Raw genomic sequence first — 20,871 nt, 5'->3', positions numbered from 1 at the left:
CTTTCTATCACACATATAGAGTAAAAGTCACAGTTTTCCCTTCTGTACTACCATATGCTTACAAAGCACCTTCTGAATATAAGTAGCTAAAATTTGAGTTATGGGTGGTGTGGAATGGAGACCTATCCATGCACTGTCCTTGTGTCCTGAATATTTGCACAAGGACTTTCTCTAGTGTCATACACATTCTTAGTTTTAGCCCTCACTTTTCTTTGTTCGTGCACCAAGGCTCTAACCTTTACATGAGTGATAGATTTTTAATAAAATATTTGCTGGTTACAGTTAGAACAATTTGTGTAAACACTTTCTTTCTAAAAATATACCCTCTCAAGATCTTTGAACCTGTCTCTTGACTAATTAAACAAACATCCTAATGTCTTAATAAGAGAAGGGTCTGATATTTGGCCTGGAAAGCTTCAGAGATGGACCCTTAGCAGAGCAAGGACCTTCATCAAAGGCCACTTCAAAACCAGAGTCAAATACAGAAGGGTCAGGCTGCTGCTTGTGGGACTGCCAGTTATGACTTGCCTTCCACTGAGCTGCTGGGAAAGCACAAGTTGTTAGAGATCATCCCTGCCCAGAATGGGGACCTTGCAAACAGCACATATCTATTTCACATGCCTCTTTTCTCCTTGGCACCTTTCAGATGAGGAGCAGTAGTTGCCTAGGTGGCCTTCCACAACATGAACATCCCCAGGCACAGGCCTGGCCCAACGGCACACCCCTGTGTCCCTCTGACCATCTATAGGTGGCTGATATTTTTCAGTTCAGACTGGGTATTGAGCTTATGAACCACTTGTACCACTTTCACTGCAGAGAAAGCTTATTGCTTTCTGAAGAGCGTGGTCAGCTCTTGGCAGTTGACTTGAATGACTTGGGTGTTCAGCACAACTGCTGTCAGGATCTGGCCCTGTGTGTTCCCTGGGACACCATTAAAGACAGCCAACAACAAAGGACATGGCTGCATGAAGCTGGTCATGTGTTTGGCCTCTTCAAACATGTGAGTCAGTGCAGACTGTAAATATGCAAAGGGAAATACCTCCTGTTGTCCACCAGATACAAGCATGCTTTCTATTTACAGTGAAGCCTCCACACATATGTAGGCTTTGTCCTTACATGAAAGGCAGGAACTTGCTGGGGTGTTTTGGCATTGTCTGGGAAAACTGTTTTAGAAGTCTTCTATTTAGTGGTTCCGTGCCTTTATTAGTGGCTTCCTCAATGTTCCCCAGACCATGCGTGGCTCTCGTGTATTCCAAAGCCTAGTATACCACTGTATAAAATAGCATGTGCCCTAAGTCCTTGAACAAAACCCATCTGAATTCACTCTGCAGCCAACATAACGGAAATAAATTAATACATTTTCAGGCTTTTTTTAATTGATATATTTAGTCCATTTATTTATTATTAGCTTTGGTAACAAAGCTCTTGAAATCTTGTTGTTAGTCCTTTTCAATCTTTTGGGCCAAATTAAGCTCAATTTAGACAAAGAAAGGAAATCCCAATGTTCCAATTACTTTTTTTACTTTTTTATTATTTTTTTTTTAGAAAATTAAAAAGAATCAAAATCAGTACTCTTATTGAACTGGACTTGTGGAACTTAGTTCATTTACATTTGGCTATCACCACCTTACTATTCATCATGAATATTTTGCTGAAAAAAGAAAAGTATCACATTCCTTTTCTCATGTTCAGGGGATGTGCAGGCCAATCCAGGGAAATCAGTTGGGAAGAGAGATTTAAGCATCTTAAGGCCTAGGGAAATACACCATGTCCAAGCAGTGTAACTAGGCTCCTTATGCACTGCATAGAGAATGTTGGTGAGGTAAATCTTGCAGAGGAACTTTTAGGACTTTTTTTAAGTTGAACATCTGATACAACTTGGGGAAGAAAGTGCACCCCAAGTATCTGGTACAACCCTTTTTAAAATTTGAATTAGGAGAGTGCAGCTTGTAAAAATAAGATTCTACATGAATCAGCACAGTGATTAAGGAGCCAAATGTATTGCCCTGCAAAAAATCATATGGAAAGGAATGTGTCTTAAGTGTACCTTTCTCTGGGAGTTACCCATCCACTCTTGGGTACAAGGGAGACTGTCCTTCACTTTGAACTGCCTCATGCTTTCCCAGGGAGCCAAATACCCACTTCAGTTGGTCTTTCTCACACAACAGTTAACAGCGAGCCTGGTCGTGCTTCATCTATCCAGTTTCACCCCCCATTCAGTTTCACACATCTAGCCTCTGGATGGAGCAGCTCCTAGTCTCTTTACAAGACAGTATTTGACTGTAGGTACTAAGCAAACGCAAACAGCTTTTTTGGGAGAGGTTGAGACAACACTGCCCAGAATAGCCTATAGCCTATAGCCCCCCCCCATTGGAGGGAAGACACTGGGAGCTTGAACTGAAATCTTTCCTGCAAATCATTTAAAAGAAGGACTTTAAACTGTTTTATATCACAGCTAAATGTTCTACCAGGGAAATACCTTTGTGTATTGCATACTCCCAGTAGGATGTCCTGAGAATACCTGTCAGATCAAGAACTGTTGGCAAAGGGATTTTTGAACAACTGTGAAAGTTACAAGGGCTGACTAACATAGCTCTACTGAGCTATGGGTGATATTGTCTATGCTCACTAGAAGAAACTTAGGCCCTTAGGAGAATGGTAGCAAGGGTTTTAAGATGGTATAGTATGGGTGTGAGTAGTGTTTGATGGAGCTCCCAAGTCATCTGCAAGCCAATACAGAAACTCAGAAGCCAAGATCTGAACTGGACCCAATCATCCTAAATCTCTCTTCAGAATCTTAATCTCAGTCTGCCCCAACCCATAAGTAAAATTTTATGGCAAGTTCTACAAGATTTTGTGCTAAAAATGGGAAAGAAATACTTTTGGCACAGTACTCAAACACTGAGTTCAAGTCTACAAGCTTTACTTATTAGAATCATAAGATCAGAGAATGATTTGGGTTGGAAAGGACCTTAAGATCATCTAGTTCCAACCCCCCTGCCATGGACAGGGACACCTCACACTAAACCATGTCACTCAAGGTTCTGTCCAACCTGGCCTTGAACACCACCAGGGATGGAGCATTCACAACTTCCCTGGGCAACCCATTCCAGTGCCTCACCACCCTAACAGTAAAGGGCTTCTTCCTTATATCCAATCTAAACTTCCCCTGTTTAAGTTTTAACCTGTTACCCCTTGTCCTGTCACTACAGTCTCTAATGAAGAGTCCCTCCCCAGCATCTTTAAGGCCTCCTTCAGATACTGGAAGGCTGCTATGAGGTCTCCATGCAGCCTTCTCTTCTCCAGGCTAAACAGCCCCAACTTTCTCAGCCTGTCTTCATACTGGGGGTGCTCCAGTCCCCTGATCATCCTCGTGGCCCTCCTCTGCACTTGTTCCAACAGATCCATGTCCTTTTTATGTTGAGGACACCAGAACTCCACACAATACTCCAAGTGAGGTCTCACGAGAGCAGAGTAGTGGGGCAGGATCACCTCCTTCGACCTGCTGGTCACACTCCTTTTGATGCAGCCCAGGATACGGTTGTCTTTCTGGTCTGTGAGCACACACTGAAGCCGGCTCATGTTCAGTTTCTCATTGACCAACACCCCCAAGTCCTTCTTGGCAGGGCTGCTCCGAATCTCTTCTCTTCCCAACCTGTAGCTGTGCCTGGGATTGCTCCAACCCAAGTGTAGGACCTTGCACTTGGCATGGATATACTTCATGAGGTTGGCATCAGCCCACCTTACAAGTGTGTCAAGGTCCCTCTGGATGGCATTCCTTCCCTCCAGCATATCAACTGAACCACACAGCTTGGTGTCATCAGCAAACTTGCATTGTTCATGTCACCAACAAACTCTTTGCATGCGGCCAGCCAGACAGCTCTTTATACACTGAGTGGTCCATCTATCGAATTGATGTCTCTCCAAAAAGCTTTTATTGTGAAAAACAGCTTTAACAGTACATTAAGCAGATGTATACCTGACTAGACCGAGTTCTTGGCCAACGGGTATTTTCAATGCATTGCATTCATAGTCAGAGTATTTCAATTTCAGAATTAATGAATGAACAGTAATGCTTTCCAATTCATTCTTTTGCTCATACTTTTAAATACTTTTTGACTATAGTAGTAGTAGTAGACTGAGAAGTTCTGCTGTGTTCATCATGGTTGTAATATAAAGGTTTTAATCTAAAATAAAAGAAACAAGGCTAGATCTCAGTCACTTCTTGCACATAGGTAGAGCATAGATCTCTCTGATATGTGAACTGTGAATGCCATATACCCTGAGCATGGGGGGCTAGAAAAGTACTCCTTAAAAATAGCCACAAGGCTGTGGGATTTCCCAGGTAATGTAGTACATTTATATACCCTATTACCAGGGAAAAGTCAGGGCCACATCAGCATTTTATGGAGATGGAACTGTAAATACCTAATAATTCCTTTGGTTATCACATAAAAGTTTACTTCTTGCACTGTCAAAGTACTTGGTTTTCTCATGCTATTCCTTATTTTCAGATAGTGAACTTGACAGAATTCAGGTCAATTCATATTCACAGCTTGCACTGGGAAAAGATGGGGGGAAAAGAGAAGGACTAAGTGGAAATCCCAAACTGATGCAGCTCTTAAAGTGTCCAGGTCAATATTATCACCTTACTTTTTAAACCAAAACCCCACCAGTACCTAAAATAGCAAAATGCTTTTCTTTATCTGCTGTTCCTTTTTGCTGTTTTATATTCATTTTGAGGGAAGAAGAAACACTAAATTCTTTTAATTCCTTTTTTTCTTGCTTTGTGTTTTTACTTTATAAAGCACACAAGCTTGAAATCATCATTGTTCTTGCTTGGGAAAAAAAATCATTAATTGTAAAACATGTTTGCTAAGAAAGTGGTTGAAAAACCCATGTAAATGTTAGCTTCAAATGGGGGGGGAAGGGGAGAAAGAAACAAAAAAATAAGCAAAATTAAAATTATATTTAGGTACAGTTTGAAATATTGTCCAAAACTTACCTTTACAATATTTTATTTCTATTGAAGCTGGATTTCACATTCAGCTACCTTATTTCAAGTAATTCTGCCACATCTCTGAGCTGTTTGGAATTGTAATTCACAAGTCTCTGCTATGCTGAGGCAGGCTTTTTAGTCCTCATGAATATTTTTGTTCCATGGTTCAAAAATGCAGAATTTTGAACTATTGACTATTTAGGAGCAGGAGGCAAGTACAGAGTGAATCCCAGTGACTTTATATTGTTAAACATGATGTGAAACACAGTTGAATCCAAATCCTTCATAGATTGAAAGGATTCTTTTATATTCTCCCACATAAATAGTGGTATGAAACTTGTAATAGTTTCTTTTTATAAGTAGTTCTTATTTCTTGAAACAGTTTCTTAGCTGTCTGTGAGGTTAACATTCTCAGTGCAGGGGAAAGCACTTTGCATCTTTTCAAAAGCTCCTTAGCAGGTAGTAAAGATATTGTGTAGATATGATGTTCTTCCATCACTGGTTAAAACATGACAAGTTTTCTAGATAGAATTTTGTGACTGAGAGAGAAAAATCCTGTGATTCATGGTATGCTTGTATTCTTAAGACAAAAGAATTATAGCAACAACATGAATAGTGCTAGTAAGAACTTGAAAGCAGTTTAGACTGATGGCTGCACTTTGTACACATTTCAAACTGTTCTCTGATGTCTTCCCCATGCCTTGACAATATGGCCAGTATCTCAGCTTTTCATATCATTCCCAGTCTCCTACTGATGTCTGTGCGCTCTGTGTTCCAGCACTGTGAGTGCCGAGACTCCTTTTCTAAAGTGTTTTTATGGCCCCTACCAGATCTGTGTGGAACTGAGCATTTCATAGTCTTTTAATGTGTTGGGTTTTTTTTTGTGACAGTGCCTTTGGGGTCATTGGGGAAATATTATCCCATTTTGCAGATGGAACACATTAAGTTCCTTACAAAACACAGTGGTGGCAATTTCTTTCCTTTAAAACATAGATGCAACACACGGACACATTACTGCACCATTTCAACCCATTAATCCTATATTCTCTGTTTAATGGATTTGTGTGTCCTTTGATGTAGGCAATGTCTTTGTTTATGTCTTCGCGCTCGATTAATAATAATAGTCATTGTTTCCTAGCCGAATGCAGGAGTGAACTACAATTTCTTGGGAGAGTGCCTTGCTCCCTGTTAGAGCTTTCTAAACCTATTTTGTAAACCCACAAGTTTCAGCTCAGTCTAGTTAATTTGGGTGCTGAACTGAACCAGCCTGAACCTCTGAATCTTTGGAGGTTCATCTATCACTGCAGCTGGACAGAGGGAGATGGTTGAATAGAATTCAATATGCCAACTGTTCCTTCATTTATTACTGCCATATTAATAAAGTTGATAGAGTGGAACTAATCCATCTGCTCATAATTTATTCCCTAGCAATAAGATACAATTTCACTATTTCATGAGCTCACTCTTTGACTAATTTTATTAGAATTCCTTCCATAGCATCATTTTTAATCACTTTTCATCCAGTTTTGGTAATGTTTAAAATACTAGAAAAAGATGGACTTAAAGAGACATGAAAGAATTTAATGAGAAACTTGGGTCAGCTTAAATAGAACCAGATCAAATAAAGTTAAGCCTACAAAGGCCAACAGGAAACCTTTCGAAATTACCTGTCACAGGAAAATTTGTTGTATCATGTCTAAAATGTGAACAGTCAAAAGAACTAAGGCAGTCCTGGTAGCAGCATAAGTTGAGGCAGGGTTGTGCCTTAAGGGAGGTGATTGGGTGACCTGCTGGTCTGATGCACAACACTAGTTGAAGGACAGCAGGGGCAGAGCTCGATGGATGGAGAGGTCTCCTGCCTTCTTTGATGAGAACTAGTAAGTGAGGTTTACCTCATCCACTAGTTCCCAGACACCTGGGGCTCTGGATGTTAAAACTATGCAGGATTTCGGCTATATGTTTGTTGTGTGTAATGCTAAAATGAATTCCTGTGAGTTTAGTTATGTTTCTCCTGCTGCTTAGTTTAAAACATTCTGATATGTTAATCCTTTATTAGTCTGGTAGGGGTAGCCTGCAGTGATTTGGGCTGGGTGCTATTTCAGACACGAAAAGCTAAGGAGAAATTACCTGTTTTTTGAAGTATTGAGCCACCATTCCCATTGATTGCTGGGGAATTTAATAAAAAAAAACCCAAACAAAACAGACTTTTACTGAGAAAGCTGAGTACAGATCTTTGATACAGGCATCCTGGGTAGGAGTTTCCACAGCATTCATTTCATTAATATAAATCTAAGTCCACTAAAGATAATAGTTTTGGCATCAGCTTTGAGTAACAGATTTGAGTTTTTCTGGAAAAATTCTGAAAACCCTACCTTCCTATTTTAAAATGTCATTTTGAGCTGACAGGTAGCAGCAGCCGAAGATGCTAAAAGTGACTTTATTTTTGTTATGTCGTGCACTGTCACTGTTGCAGCACCAACCAATCAAACAAACACAGACGGACAATTTTCCCTATTCTGTGTAACTTTTCCCAGGAAAGTCATGGACTTCTTATCTTCCCTCCTTTGCTTCCAGTTTGCTAGAAGCTTATGGGGTTGATTTGTAGGCAGTTACTGCAATTTCAGGCTAATCATAGAATCATAGAATAGTTAGGGTTGGAAAGGACCTTAAGATCGTCAAGTTCCAACCCCCCTGCCATGGGCAGGGACACCTCACACTAAACCATATTACCCAAGGCTTCGTCCAACCTAGCCTTGAACACTGCCAGAGATGAAGCATTCACAACCTCCCTGGACAACCTATTCCAGTGCCTCACTACCCTAAAAGAAAGAATTACCTCCTTATATCCAATCTAAACTTCCCCTGTTTAAGTTTTAACCTGTTACCCCTTGTCCTGTCACTACAGTCTCTAATGAAGAGTCCATCCCCAGCATCGCTATATGACCCCTTCAGATACTGGAAGGCTGCTATGAGATCTCCACGCAGCCTTCTCTTCTCCAGGCTGAACTGTCCCAGCTTTCTCAGCCGATCGTCATACGGGAGGTGCTCCAGTCCCCTGATCATCCTCGTGGCCCTCCTCTGGACTTGTTCCAACAGTTCCATGTCCTTTTTATGTTGAGGACACCAGAACTGTGCACAATACTCCAAGGGAGGTCTCACGAGAGCAGAATAAAGGTGCAGGATCACCTCCTTCGACCTGCTGGTCACGCTCCTAATCATTCTTTCACTAGGGTGGAGGTGGTAAAAAGGTACAACAGTTAAAAATTCATTAATAGTTAAGTTAGATCTCTTAATCTAAAGCATAACTGCAACTACAATGGTATTATCTGTATGACATTCAAGCCATGATAATAGCTGCATGAGTGTGGATCTTCTTTATAAAGCCATTGGTTATTTCTCTTACTCTATCACACACATCTATATGATCTTAAACCAGGCATTTTTCTTAAATATTTATATACACTTAATGAATCTATGTTTCTTTATATGTCTGCGTATGCATAAGTACATAACTGAGAGGAAATAAGTGTGGTTATAGAAAGCTGAGCTAAACAAACAAAATTCTCACTAAATTGGGTACCTAAACTATAAATAAATTAAATAACATATGCATCAATACCTCCAAATTAATAATTTGAGAGAACTGTAAAGCAGCAGACTCAGACATCTGTGTGAACTCTTAAAGGCTAAAATTTCATGAAGAATTAAGTTCACTATAGTGTGGTCTGAACAGAAACAAATTTTTTTCACACAGCAGATGGAAATGTTCACTCTGTCAGCTGATGCTGACTGAAAGCTCTCTAGATGTACAGAGCAAAGTTTTGTTCCTCTTTTATTTGCTGGCGTCCAGAAAATCTTCCGCAAAGATAAAAGAAATTTTACTAGTAAAATGCCAAACCAGTCTTAGAAATGTCTGTTCTAACTGTGCACTGCAGTACATAAGGCAGGGGAATTTTTCTTTTGATTCTAGTCCAGACATCTCAAGGGGCTTTTTATGTCTGCCTTCTAAAAGTGAAGGCTCACAGGAAGAAGAGATAGAGAGCAAGAGCTATCATTTAAGTTTACATGTCTGTATCTCATCTTTGCCATGACTAAACATACTTAAGATCACAAGATGTTTAATCTTTGGGCAAGGCAAAAACAATCTTATATCACTGCAGCACCTGAAGAAAACTCTAAAAAAATCTTCAGGCAGTTAGAAAAGGCCTTACTGTGCCATGCATTGCTGGAGCTGCAGTAAATCTGTAGCTGCCATAGATTCATTTTGTGCATTATATTAAATATGTCAATAATGATGGTAAAGTATTGGTCTCCTGCAAAAGGAAAGATGAAGCAAATGAGGCTTGTTCAGTGATTCACAATCTCTCATGGCCATATAGTTTTAGATGTAAATTGCACATTAAACACATGCAGCGTCCTTTAAAATTCATGGTTTGCATACTGCAAAAACACAATGGAGTCAAAGGGAGTCGGTGATATAGTTTGACCTGCATATTGATTGTGATTAGTAATAAACCAGCCACATTCAACTGTTGTTAATAATATCATCCAGGGAATCAATTAAAATCAATTTTCGTTTCCTTAAACACATACCCTGGGCAGAGGTATGAACAAGAAAACCCCTGTTAAGTTATTTTATGGCATTATGTTGAGAGTGGTGGCAACACATTTGGGAATTTCAGGCTTTCTTGTGAAGTCCTGTGCAAATTGTTTTACTTTCTGATGTTAATGTTAGTTGGAGTAATACTGTCAAATAGCTGTACAGTGTGTTCAGACCCAGAGGCTCCAAGACAGCATCACAGTTTAACACGGAAAGATACTGTGCTGTTCATTTTGTCATAATAGTCAAATCTTCCCTAGTTATAGAGCATTAAGCAGAGAACGGGACAACTGTACCAAGGAACCCACACATATCTACCACATATCTGACTTTTTATGCATAGAAGTGACCTTCACCCTTCAAAGTCAGTGGGAAGATATTTTTATTTTTTTTTCCTTCCACCATGGAGTTTAATGAGATCGGAATAATTGTGAGACAACTATTTCACTTTGGGTTTGATTGCATATTCAAGACTCACCACTATTTACTGAATTTCAGGGTGGATTCCTATCTCCATCTGTATAAGTGGCACATATCCTATTAAACTCAGTTTCACCTTGATAATATTCCAACATTATTGTTAGTTGCTCATTGGTCCAATTTAGTTTTAGCATCCTAGATGTAGCATAATTTCATGGAAACAGTGAATGATATCACATGGCAGTTGCCAAATTAACTTTAATATATTTTTAGAAAATAATAACAGAAATCAGCATACTTTGGTGAAGAAAGTACCAATGAATTTTTTTTTTCTTTTTTTAGAGAAATGACGACTTCTTCTAGGTTTCAAGAATGCTTCTACTCGAAGTGAAAACACTCCAGTCAAAGAGTGTTTCCATTTGTGTAGTAAATAATTAGTAGTTCTAAGCATATGCAGTTCTTTAAAAAGGGAACTTTTGAATTATTGAACATTATTATGACTAATATTCCATTTGGCCAGAAAGGGCCACAACTTTCTTTTACAAAGCATTTTACCAGCTCACATATTTTCCCCTTGAAATTTTTTTTCTTTCTCTTTTCCTTTATGCATCTCTAGCTACTGAAGCTCATGTGGAACATTTTATCACAGAAATGTATTCCATATGACTGCAAATATGTGTACAAAATTACTGAGGTCAAATAGGTAAAGCTTGTGCACTAACTATAGACAACATGACATTACATGAATATTATATATATTTGACTTAATAAATTTTCTTGTACCTTTAGCAAATGTAGTATCTTATACATTTACTGTGGATTGTGACAATTTATTACAAAACCGTTGTCTGAATGGAAAAAGGATTCAAAATTTCATATTGAAAATATATCTGTAAAAGCAAAGGATTAATGAATTGCAGAACCAACCTCAAATAACTTCTTTTCTCTTTAAATGTAGTTGAAGAGGATTTCAAAGTCATATGGATGGGTGCAGTACTGTCATTTTCACAGATTTCCTTTTAATTCAGGACTGTGGGTCTCGAATTCGTCCAGAGGAGTCCTGTGGCTTGCAGCCTCTATCTCGTGAATACCTCTCAGCAATTTCACAGACGACGTTTAAGACATGTGAAGCTGGAGACACAAAAGGTTTGCAGTTAATCCTATTTCTTCTGAAAATTAATTCTTGCACCTCATCAAAGTAAAACTAGAAGCAATGTTTCCTCTTTTCTGTGGACATACACTAATCTACATACAGTAAATTTAGCTAATTACTTGTTAACAGTTACAGATTTTAAAAATCAAGTTAGTTTGTGACAATTTTTAGTTCACAATTAGGTAGATAACTAATCAGTTACCTACCACTGCTTGTATTATTATCATGTAGCCTTTAAAATGCACTGAAATATGTCCAACAAAACCATTTTAAATAAAATTGCTTTATTCTAAATGGAAGGGATTACCTACTAAAAATAAAAATTAGCTTTACTAAAAGAATACAACATTGTGATCCATTTGAATTTTATATTTCCACTTCTATATGGGAAACTCAAAAATAGTCACAGATTAACGTATGTGGATTTGCACAAATTGATACCTTAAAAACAAGATGGACAAGCCAAACATTATATAGTACCCAATACAATCAAGATATCTCATTGGTTTAGTGAGAACCCATCTTACAACAGATTGTCATATTTAGGTCACAGCTGCATGAAGGTTTATGCAAGTGTACTTTAACAAATCTGAGTATTCCACAGGACTACTCAGGTATGCAGTTTTATAGCTTAAGTTGTTGCTGGATTAGACAATAATAAATTGTGTTTAATTCTTTGTTAGACAAATGAAAAACAGCCCCACACTCCTGAATGGTCTGCTAAACTCTATTTATCTTGCCAAAGATAGAAACAGCTTCTCACAGCAATAAATTTGCACAATCTCACAGAATAAGCAATACAAAGTAAAAGGGATATGGGAACTGCCTGAATGCATCACTTCATGTGAAACACATGCATATATTAATTTTGTGTTATATGAACGGAATGCACAAAGGAGAAATTGTATATTATAATCACAAAGCAAATTGTGAATAACAGGAAGCAGAACCCATCTTATGCTACTATATCAGGACATAAAGTTTCTGACTAGAAAACCCAAACCAAATCCACAATAGAATCCTTCTTGGGCAGATAAACTATTTCTCCTGATGCGTAACCTGTTTCTTTTGAATAATGCATCTAGCTAAGTAAAGCTGAATATAAAATACTCTTTTGCAGCCTTATTGTGAACAATATGCACAATTAAAATGGAAACAAACTTCAGGAGAAGTAGTCTCAAAGGGCAAGTGTATTAAAAAGGGAAGAATAATTTGTGCTTATAAAGCAAAGATTGCCAAGAGGTATCTAATGAGCCTAGAACTGATGTCTGCAGTATCTGGCAACAAATGGCTGTGTAGTTTTAATGTACTTCACAGCTTCCAACTGGAACTGGAAAGCATGGTGTTTTTGTGGAAAACCATTCCAAATTTGTAACAGCCAAGTGAGATCCCAATCCTGGCAGTGAGCATTTTCCTAACACGTGTGGGAGCAATTGTAAATTCCCAGCTAAAGCATCAACGTCTCTTTTACTTAAATAAATGTTCAGAGAAGCCAAGCAATGTCATTTCCTCTCAGAAGAAAGCTCAGAACTTCTGCAGAAGTAAGGCAATGTCATATACTGATCTTATGCCAGGAAAGAGGTTAGTTGTATAGGGGTGCTGAGCTACTACCACTGCAAAGTGTAGCTGTGCTGGCAAAAGCCTATATTTGTGCCTACAGAGGCTGAGGCACAGCAGCAGAGATAGAGATGAAACTCTGGTTCCTCTGACATTAATGGTAAGATTAATGGTAAGACAGCAGTCTGCTTTGCAGTTCAGTACAACCAGGATTTCAAGCCTCATTTCTAGTCCTTTGATGCAGTACACAGACAGTAGTTCAGGGAACTGGCTTCCTCCTGTCTTAGTCACCATGGCGCTATTCTTTTGAGGAAGCTCGGTATCTTATCAAATATGCACTTAATTTGCACCAGATCTCTCCCTCTTTTTTACTATTCCACATGGGAAAGATCTCTCTTTACATCTTGTTCAGATCATGGAATGAAATTATGATTCTTATAGCTATTAAAAACCTTTTTCCTTCAGAAAATTCCCTTTGATTCAATGGAACTTGAATCAGGTTATCACAGGAACATTAGCTCTCTGTTCAGTATTGCTATATTATACATAAGTCAGAAGCATCAACTGTGTGTTTGACCCCTCAGAGAGAGAGAGATAATTGATAGATACCACAAAAACCCCAAGTTGTACTAAATCCCTGCAGGTGAATCATGCTGCTGCACTCTGGAAATTTGGTTTGCAGATAATTACAAAATATGGTAAGAGATCACAGATTCACTTTGCTGCTGTGAGATGCGCATTTTAGTTGTATCCCAATTTCCACACTTACTGCATATCCAATTTAACATAATTCTGTGTGATCTCTCTGTGTTTGACAGCTATCTGGATTGGGGTCCAGCAGAGACATAAACTAATGTTCAAGCGTCTCCTTTAGTTACAAGGAGTAAATTTCAATTTGAACATACGACTGTAGGCCTAAGGCCATTTACTCTGTAGCAACAAAATTGTGTCCTTTAAATGTAATTTCAGTTTTGTTTTTCATGAGGGCAGCTAAAAGCTAAAGAAACCTACAGCACATTCATGGAGAAAACATTTTTCAAAGTCTTAGTGTGCCAAATAGACATCAAATATAAAATTAAACTAGTCATAAATCGTCAAACTATCTTTAGCATTAGTTTTGGTTGAGTATTTAAAATCTGAGTTGTCAGTTTAGAATATAATTTTTCCTTTTATATGAGTAATTGTTTAGCACTATTGGAAAACTTTGATTTTGCTCTTGAAAGCATAAGATGTGTATTTGTGGCTATGTCAGTGGGAAAGGTTGAATAAAACCAAAAGAGGCTGAAGGGAGAAACAAAACTATCTTTATTGGTTAAAACTTTTCACTTTGGACTAATATATTTTAATACAAGGTAAACAATCCAATACATTATTTTAAGAGTATATTTCTTTTCATGCCTTTTTAAGAGAGCGGATTTTGGAAGTACTGTCAATATTTAATCTCATATGTTAAGGAGAAGATTTATACACGAGATGATAAATGGCTTTGATGAGCCAAAAATCCAGTTTACTTTCACTTTTCCTGTGGAAAACTCACATTTATGGGTTTCCATAAAATTTTGCTTTTATCTGTGTTTAATTCGTGAATAAACTAACAGCAGCTCTCTCCAGCTCTCTTTCACTGAATAGTAGGTAAATTTTCCATGGCCTGGTAGGTCCGATTACCAGAGCACCACAAAATTGATTGAAGTGGTGCTGAAAGCTACTTTGCGTGCTGCTGCCTTATATAAATGGGGGAAAAAGCAGGTTATAATTTCAATAGAAAATAAGCTTAATTTCCCAACTGATATTGATTGTTTGCAATATTTCTTCTTTTATATATGAGACTCATTTCATCTTTCAACACAATCTTATTTTTAAAGGTTAAGAATACATTGACTAACTGTTGTGAAGTTACTATAGGAAAAGTTCATAATAATTGGATAAAAATTGCATAAATTTACACACAATTTAAAGAAATCTATATAAATATAAAACCTGCAGCTATTCTGTTAGCAGTAAATGTCAGTGCTTCCTATAAACTTGAGTTTTTCTCCATATATACTTGTTCTATTTTTTTTTTTTAACATTTCCCACTAACCTTTAGCATATGCCAAAACCTGGCATATTTTTTTCTTAATGTACCTAGAGACCTATTCAATATAAATCAAAGTATTTGAAAGTTGTTTTTTAAAAGGTACTTATCACTTTCAGTTGCCAAAGTTGAAACGTTTATTGTTCAAATGTTTCAGCTTCTCAATATTCATTTTATATAGTTCTACTTTTCTAGTTTATTACCTAAAACCAGATCAGCTCATAAATGCATGGGATGTTAAGAAAATTCAGTAAAATGAGGGATCTCAGATGTTGTAGACATTGCCAGAACTTTTGTGTATTTGGCTTGAAAGAAAAATTACAATGTCAGGGAAAGAACTGCCCAAAACAACATTCAGCTCATTTATAAAGATCTTTACAGTAGTATGAGTCCAGACCTTAAACCAACCAACTATTCTGTCCATGCTCTGTTACTCAAAAGTCACAAAACACTAAAAGATCCTTGCATGACACCTATTACTGTGTGTCCTGAGACTTTGCACTTTTCAATCTCTTCATATGACTGCTATGGAGCTGGGAATGACCCTTTAGTCACGAGTTGCAAAGGAGGCGCAGAGGGAGGTAAGGGCAAGATACACAAGTGGAGATAGAAATCTTACAGAACCAAAGTGTGCCTTGTCCCAGTGGTGGCCAGGAGGCCACAACCTCTTCTCCCACAAAATATTTCTAGGTTACAGTGATGTTATTTTCTTGTGCTAATGAATTCTGAAGTTTGAAGTGGTCCTCAACTAGTAAGAACATTGTGGGGAACATTGTCCTTAAGGACAAACAACTAGGTGATTAGAACACAGACAATGCAAGTTTGACACTCCTTTGATCAAGGAGCTCTGGGCAGCTCCATCTCCCTTAAATGCCACCATGGTCCTGAGAGTCCCTCCTTCCCCTCCTTCAATGTTGAACTGGGCTGTTTGCTTGGCAGCAGCCACATCCATGAGAACCAGGGAAGCTGGTTTACGTTCAATGACACACAGGGTAGGGAAATCAGTGTTTAGGTTCAGTCTGCCGTTATTTGCTCCATGTCATCTGCATGTGTAGCTGAGAGTGGGGTGAGCATGTTCTGCGTAGAACAAAAGCTACACAGCAGATAAGGCTGCTGTGGGTTATACTCCCATATAGAATCATAGAATAGTTAGGGTTGGGAAGGACCTTGAGATCATCAAGTTCCAACTCCCCTGCCATGGGCAGGGACACCTCGCTCTAAGCCATATCACCCAAGGTTCTGTCCAGCCTGACCTTGAACACGACCAGGAATGGAGCATTCACAACTTCCCTGGGCAACCCATTCCAGTGCCTCACTACCCTTACAGTAAAGAATTTCTCTTTATATCCAGTCTAAACTTCCCCTCTTTAAGTTTTAACCTGTTACCCCTTGTCCTGTCACTACAGTCTCTAATGAAGAGTCCCTCCCCAGCATCTTTAAGGCCTCCTTCGGATACTGGAAGGCTGCTATGAGGTCTCCACGCAGCCTTCTCTTCTCCAGGCTGAACAGACCCAACTTTCTCAGTTTCTCTTCATACGGGAGGTGCTCCAGTCCCCTGATCATCCTCGTGGCCCTCCTCTGCACTTGTTCCAACAGTTCCATGTCCTTTTTATGTAGGTTCTATGTCCTTTTATGTAGAATTTTCTATGTCCTTAGATGTACCAGTTCTTGATGTTTTTATTTAGATGGACTTCTTTATCTGCTGAAATAAAGAAGGACACCAGAACCGCACATAATACTCCAAGGGATGTCTCATGAGAGCAGAATAAAGGGGCAGGATCACCACCTTCAACCTGCTGGTCACACTCCTTTTGATGCAGCCCGGGATACGGTTGGCTTTCTGGGCTGTGAGCGCACACTGAAGGCGGCTCATGTTCATTTTCTCATCTACCAGCACCCCCAAGTCCTTCTCTGCAGGGCTGCTCTGAATCTCTTCTCTGCCCAGCCTGTAGCTGTGCTTGGAATTGCTCTGACCCAGGTGTAGGACCTTGCAGTTGGCATGGTTAAACTTCATGAGGTTGGCATCAGCCCACCTCACAAGCGTGTCAAGGTCCCTCTGAATGGCATTCCTTCCCTCCAGTGTATCAGCCGAACCACACAGCTTGGTGTCATTGGCAAACTTGCTGAGGGCGCACTCAATCCCACTGTTCGTGTCAGCAACAAAGATGTTGAACAAGATCGGTCCCAACACTGATCCCTGAAGGACACCACTCGTTACTGGTTTCCAGCTGGACATCGAGTCATTGACCACAACTCTTTACGTGCGGCCATCCAGCCAGTTTTTTATCCACCGAGTGATCCATTCATCAAATTGATGTCTCTCCAATTCAGATATAAGGATGTTGTGTGGGACAGTGTTGAACACTTTGCACAAGTCCAGGTAGATGACATCAGCTGCTCTACCCCTGTCCATCAGTTCTGTAGCCCCATCATAGAAGGCCACCAAATTGGTCAGGCAGGATTTCCCCTTAGTGAAGCCATGCTGGCTGTCACCAAGCACCTTGTTGTTTTTCATGTGCCTTAGCATGCCTTCCAGGAGAATCTGCTCCAAGATTTTGGCAGGCACAGAGATGAGACTGACTGGTCTGTAGTTCCCTGGGTCATCCATTTTCTCCTTCTTGAAAATGGGGGTTGTATTTCCCTTTTTCCAGCCATCAGGAACTTCACCTGATTGCCATGATTTTTCAGATATGATTTACAGTGGCTTAGCAACTTCATTTGCCAGCTCCTTCAGGACCTGTGGATGGATATCATCAGGTCCCATGGACTTGTGCACAAATATATGAAATATATATATGGAATATATATTTATGGGTTATATTCCCATAGCATTGCGGGTTATATTCTGTCCTTAGATGTACCAGTTCTTGATGTTTTTATTTAGATGGACATCTTTATCTGCTGAGACAACTCACCCTGCCACCTACCAAAACATACTCACATGGGGCTTGTGCTTGCCACAAGCGCAGGCTTCCTCCCTGGAAGTTCCCTTGCTCCCAGATTGGTAGCTGACTCCCCCAAGGCCACTGGGATCATCAGGGTTGCTTCACTCTGCCTCCCACTCTGTCCCAGACTTGATAAGTGTTGATAGGCACTTATAGCCTAGGTTTTTTGCTGTGGCTTCTTGTGTAGCAGCAATGTATCACACACGGCAAAGCTCACCCATTCGCCTGTGAAGCTGCTGTCTGGTAGCAGTGATGGTCACAAACACTAAGGCCAGGACTACTCTGCAAATGTTTGCTTTTGGAGCTGTTTGATGGGCTGCAGTGAGAAACCTGGCTGTGTTAGGGAGGCCTAATAGCATTGACACAGGGACCTCAGGGCCTCTGCAATCTTCATTGTGTAATGCCTTTAATCAGAGCGAAAGCATGTTTTGCTGACAGAGCTACATAGGCACTCGGAGATATTGTTAGGAAAGTGCACTTGTATGTGCTAGAAAAAAAGTGTTCCTTGTGTTGATTTGAAAATAAAAGGTAACTCAAAATTTGATTTCTGTCTTCCTTCAGAAGTTAAATCCCTCAGACTTCCAGTAGGATTTTGTAAATTAATAGCTTTAGAAAACTAACATAACAAAACCACTCAACCTTAGGCAAGAGATGCCTAAACCAAACTGACTTCTGGTAATTCCACTTTATGCTCCTAATCTGAAAAATGATTTTTGAAAATAGGAAAATCAGGCTCTAATAAATCACATAGGTTATTCACCTGACCTTACTTCCACCTTCTGAAATGTATATGTGTAGTCTGGGACAGCCCTCTGAATTCTCACAAATCAAAGAAATCAGTATTTTGAGGGAAAGTCATTGTCTCTCTTGTTTCATTTTTCTCTCAAGGGGCTATCGAAGTCTAGCTTCAACCAACAACCCAACTTTTAGATGTTTAATTGTAGGTGAGAACGAATCTTGTCTTTAGGCCCTTCTGAATACGGATATTTTCTTTTTGCCTTCAGTCTCCTCAACCCTTTTCCCTTTCTCGTACCCCTTCTGTGAAGAAAGGACAAGCTGCTACGAGAAGGGCAACATGAACTGAGAAATGAACCCATGAGCAACTGTCAAATTTGAGCCTTCGCAGCTCTTTCAGGGAAACGGAAACCTCCCACACTAGCTAAATGAACAGGGCATAACACAGAGGAAGGAAAGTCTCTTCAAAGGGTCGGGGGCATTTAACTTAGGGAAAACTCACAGTATCACAGTATCATAGTATGTTAGAGATTGGAAGGGACCTCAAAAGATCATCCAGTGTTCCGTCACCCTCACTGAGAAGAAGTTTCTTCTCAGGTTTAAGTGGAACCTCTTGTGCTCCAATTTGTACCCATTACCCCTTGTCCTTTCATTGTTTGCCACTGAGAAGAGCCTGGCTCCATCCTCGTGACACTCCCCCTTTATATATTTATATACACTAATAAGGTCACCCCTCAATCTCCTCTTCTCCAAACTATAGAGACCCAGCTCCCTCAGTCTTTCCTCATAAGGGAGATGCTCCACTCCCTTAATCATCTTAGTTGCCCTGCGCTGGACTCTCTCCAGCAGGTCCCTGTCCTTTTTAAACTGAGGGGCCCAGAACTGGACACAATATTCCAGATGAGGTCTCACCAGGGCAGAGTAGAGGGGAAGGAGGACCTCTCTTGACCTACTAACTCCCATGACAACATACTCAAAAATATCTTGCTTGCTGTATAATAAAGCCATTCACAAAAATGCAGAGGAGGTGTTGACATCCTGTTTCTGTTTTCCAGGCCAGTGGATTGTCCCTTGCCTCAGCTGCTCTGACAACAGGACCTGTGACTGGAGAGAAATAACATGGCAGCCCCATGGTTGCCAATATGCGGTGCTAGCGAAGCCCGAGCTCCAGCACTGCATGGAGGGCAGAAGGGTATGTGACAGATTTTACATTTTAATTTGGTATTATTTACCTGTATATTTAGTGTCCTGAAGCTTTAAAACCACTTTTATGACTGATGTGTAAGAAAATCCCTTTTCATTATAAATGGAAAATGGTACTGATGGAAAATCCACAGGGTCGAAAAGCAACCAGTATCTATAGTTAAGACTTATGCATACACAGTTTTCTGCCGCCATTTCACATAGGACCTTAGGTCACACCAGTGGAGCTCCAAGACCTACGGTGTACATGGTTATCAGTTAGACCCGTAGTGAGTATGTAAGGACTGTAAATGGAGGATGGCTTTGCACTGTTGTCACAGTTTGTGTCACACTTGAGGTGCAAGTTGGGTTTCTTCTGCTGCATACCTAATGCATGGCATTGCTTGTGCACACTAATCTTACCAAGTCTTCTTGCACATTCTTTTCTTGTAGTGAAGCTTCTAAGGTGATTGCTTGGAAATACAAGGTCTCCTTAATAAGCATGCTAAGACTGTAAAACTGTTGAAACAGAACTCTGATCTGAGGCTCAGGTACCTTACTGAGGATACAAGTATCCAGAAAGTAAGTAATTAATTGTTATAAAGATTTTCATAATGTATTGTCTAGGTAAAAAAATGGTATCTAAAAGTGGTATTTTTATAAAATCTGAGAGCATGTCCATATAGACAAATGCAAAAATAAGTCTTCAATTAACATATTCTCCTTCTTTTCTGGTAAATTCTTTTCTTGCACAGAGTTCTGCATTGCCATTTGGTTTTATTTCTGCCTGTGGTTTTCTCCATTACCATAGAGCTGTGCGCTTCTCCTAACATATTTTTCTAAAAAAACCCATAGGTTTATATGACAGAGGAGATGCTTGATCTGCTCCTTGTGTACAAAACAACCACTTGCGGATTGACCACAGCAAGAAATATAGAAGAATTTGATAGCTTTGCTTTGATTTTAATTTCCCTAGATGTCAGGCTGCTTCGATAGGCAAACACCCTTTGGTCAGGCAATTGAAGGAGAGCAGAGGAACAATACACCACTGTGGAAGCAGATTGGCAGTGTACTGCAGGGAGGATTTTGCTGACATTCCCACCTCCTGAGTCTGACCACTCATGCTCACCAGTGTGAAAAACAGAACAGTGTTTGTTAAGGGTCCATTGAAACTAAGTATATTAAATGCATGTTTGTAAGCTTAAT

The 20,871-nt window shown here is 39.6% G+C and overlaps 1 protein-coding gene across 4 annotated transcripts in view; it reads left to right on the top strand.

The window, feature by feature from the left end:
* The window catches only part of CPED1 (cadherin like and PC-esterase domain containing 1), a 154,519-nt gene that overhangs the window by 113,891 nt on the left and 19,757 nt on the right, over positions 1–20,871 (top strand). For 3 of the 4 annotated variants that reach the window (XM_061373017.1, XM_061373014.1, XM_061373016.1), the window contains 2 exons: positions 11,048–11,165; positions 19,539–19,675. In XM_061373017.1, coding sequence (XP_061229001.1) covers positions 11,048–11,165; positions 19,539–19,675 — 255 coding nt within the window. Of the gene's footprint in view, positions 1–11,047; positions 11,166–19,538; positions 19,676–20,118; positions 20,248–20,871 lie in introns of all 4 variants that reach the window. The other variant, XR_009728396.1, reaches the window with a different exon arrangement.

The sequence above is a fragment of the Neopsephotus bourkii genome, unplaced genomic scaffold (assembly GCF_033783945.1).
Source record: "Neopsephotus bourkii isolate Nb327-2 ecotype Australia unplaced genomic scaffold, CSIRO-AGI_Nbou_v1 NB_1624, whole genome shotgun sequence".
In the NCBI taxonomy this organism is placed as follows: Eukaryota; Metazoa; Chordata; class Aves; order Psittaciformes; family Psittacidae; genus Neopsephotus; species Neopsephotus bourkii.
The sequence above is the reverse complement of the archived record's forward strand: the minus strand, read 5'-3'. Positions and strand labels throughout refer to the sequence as shown.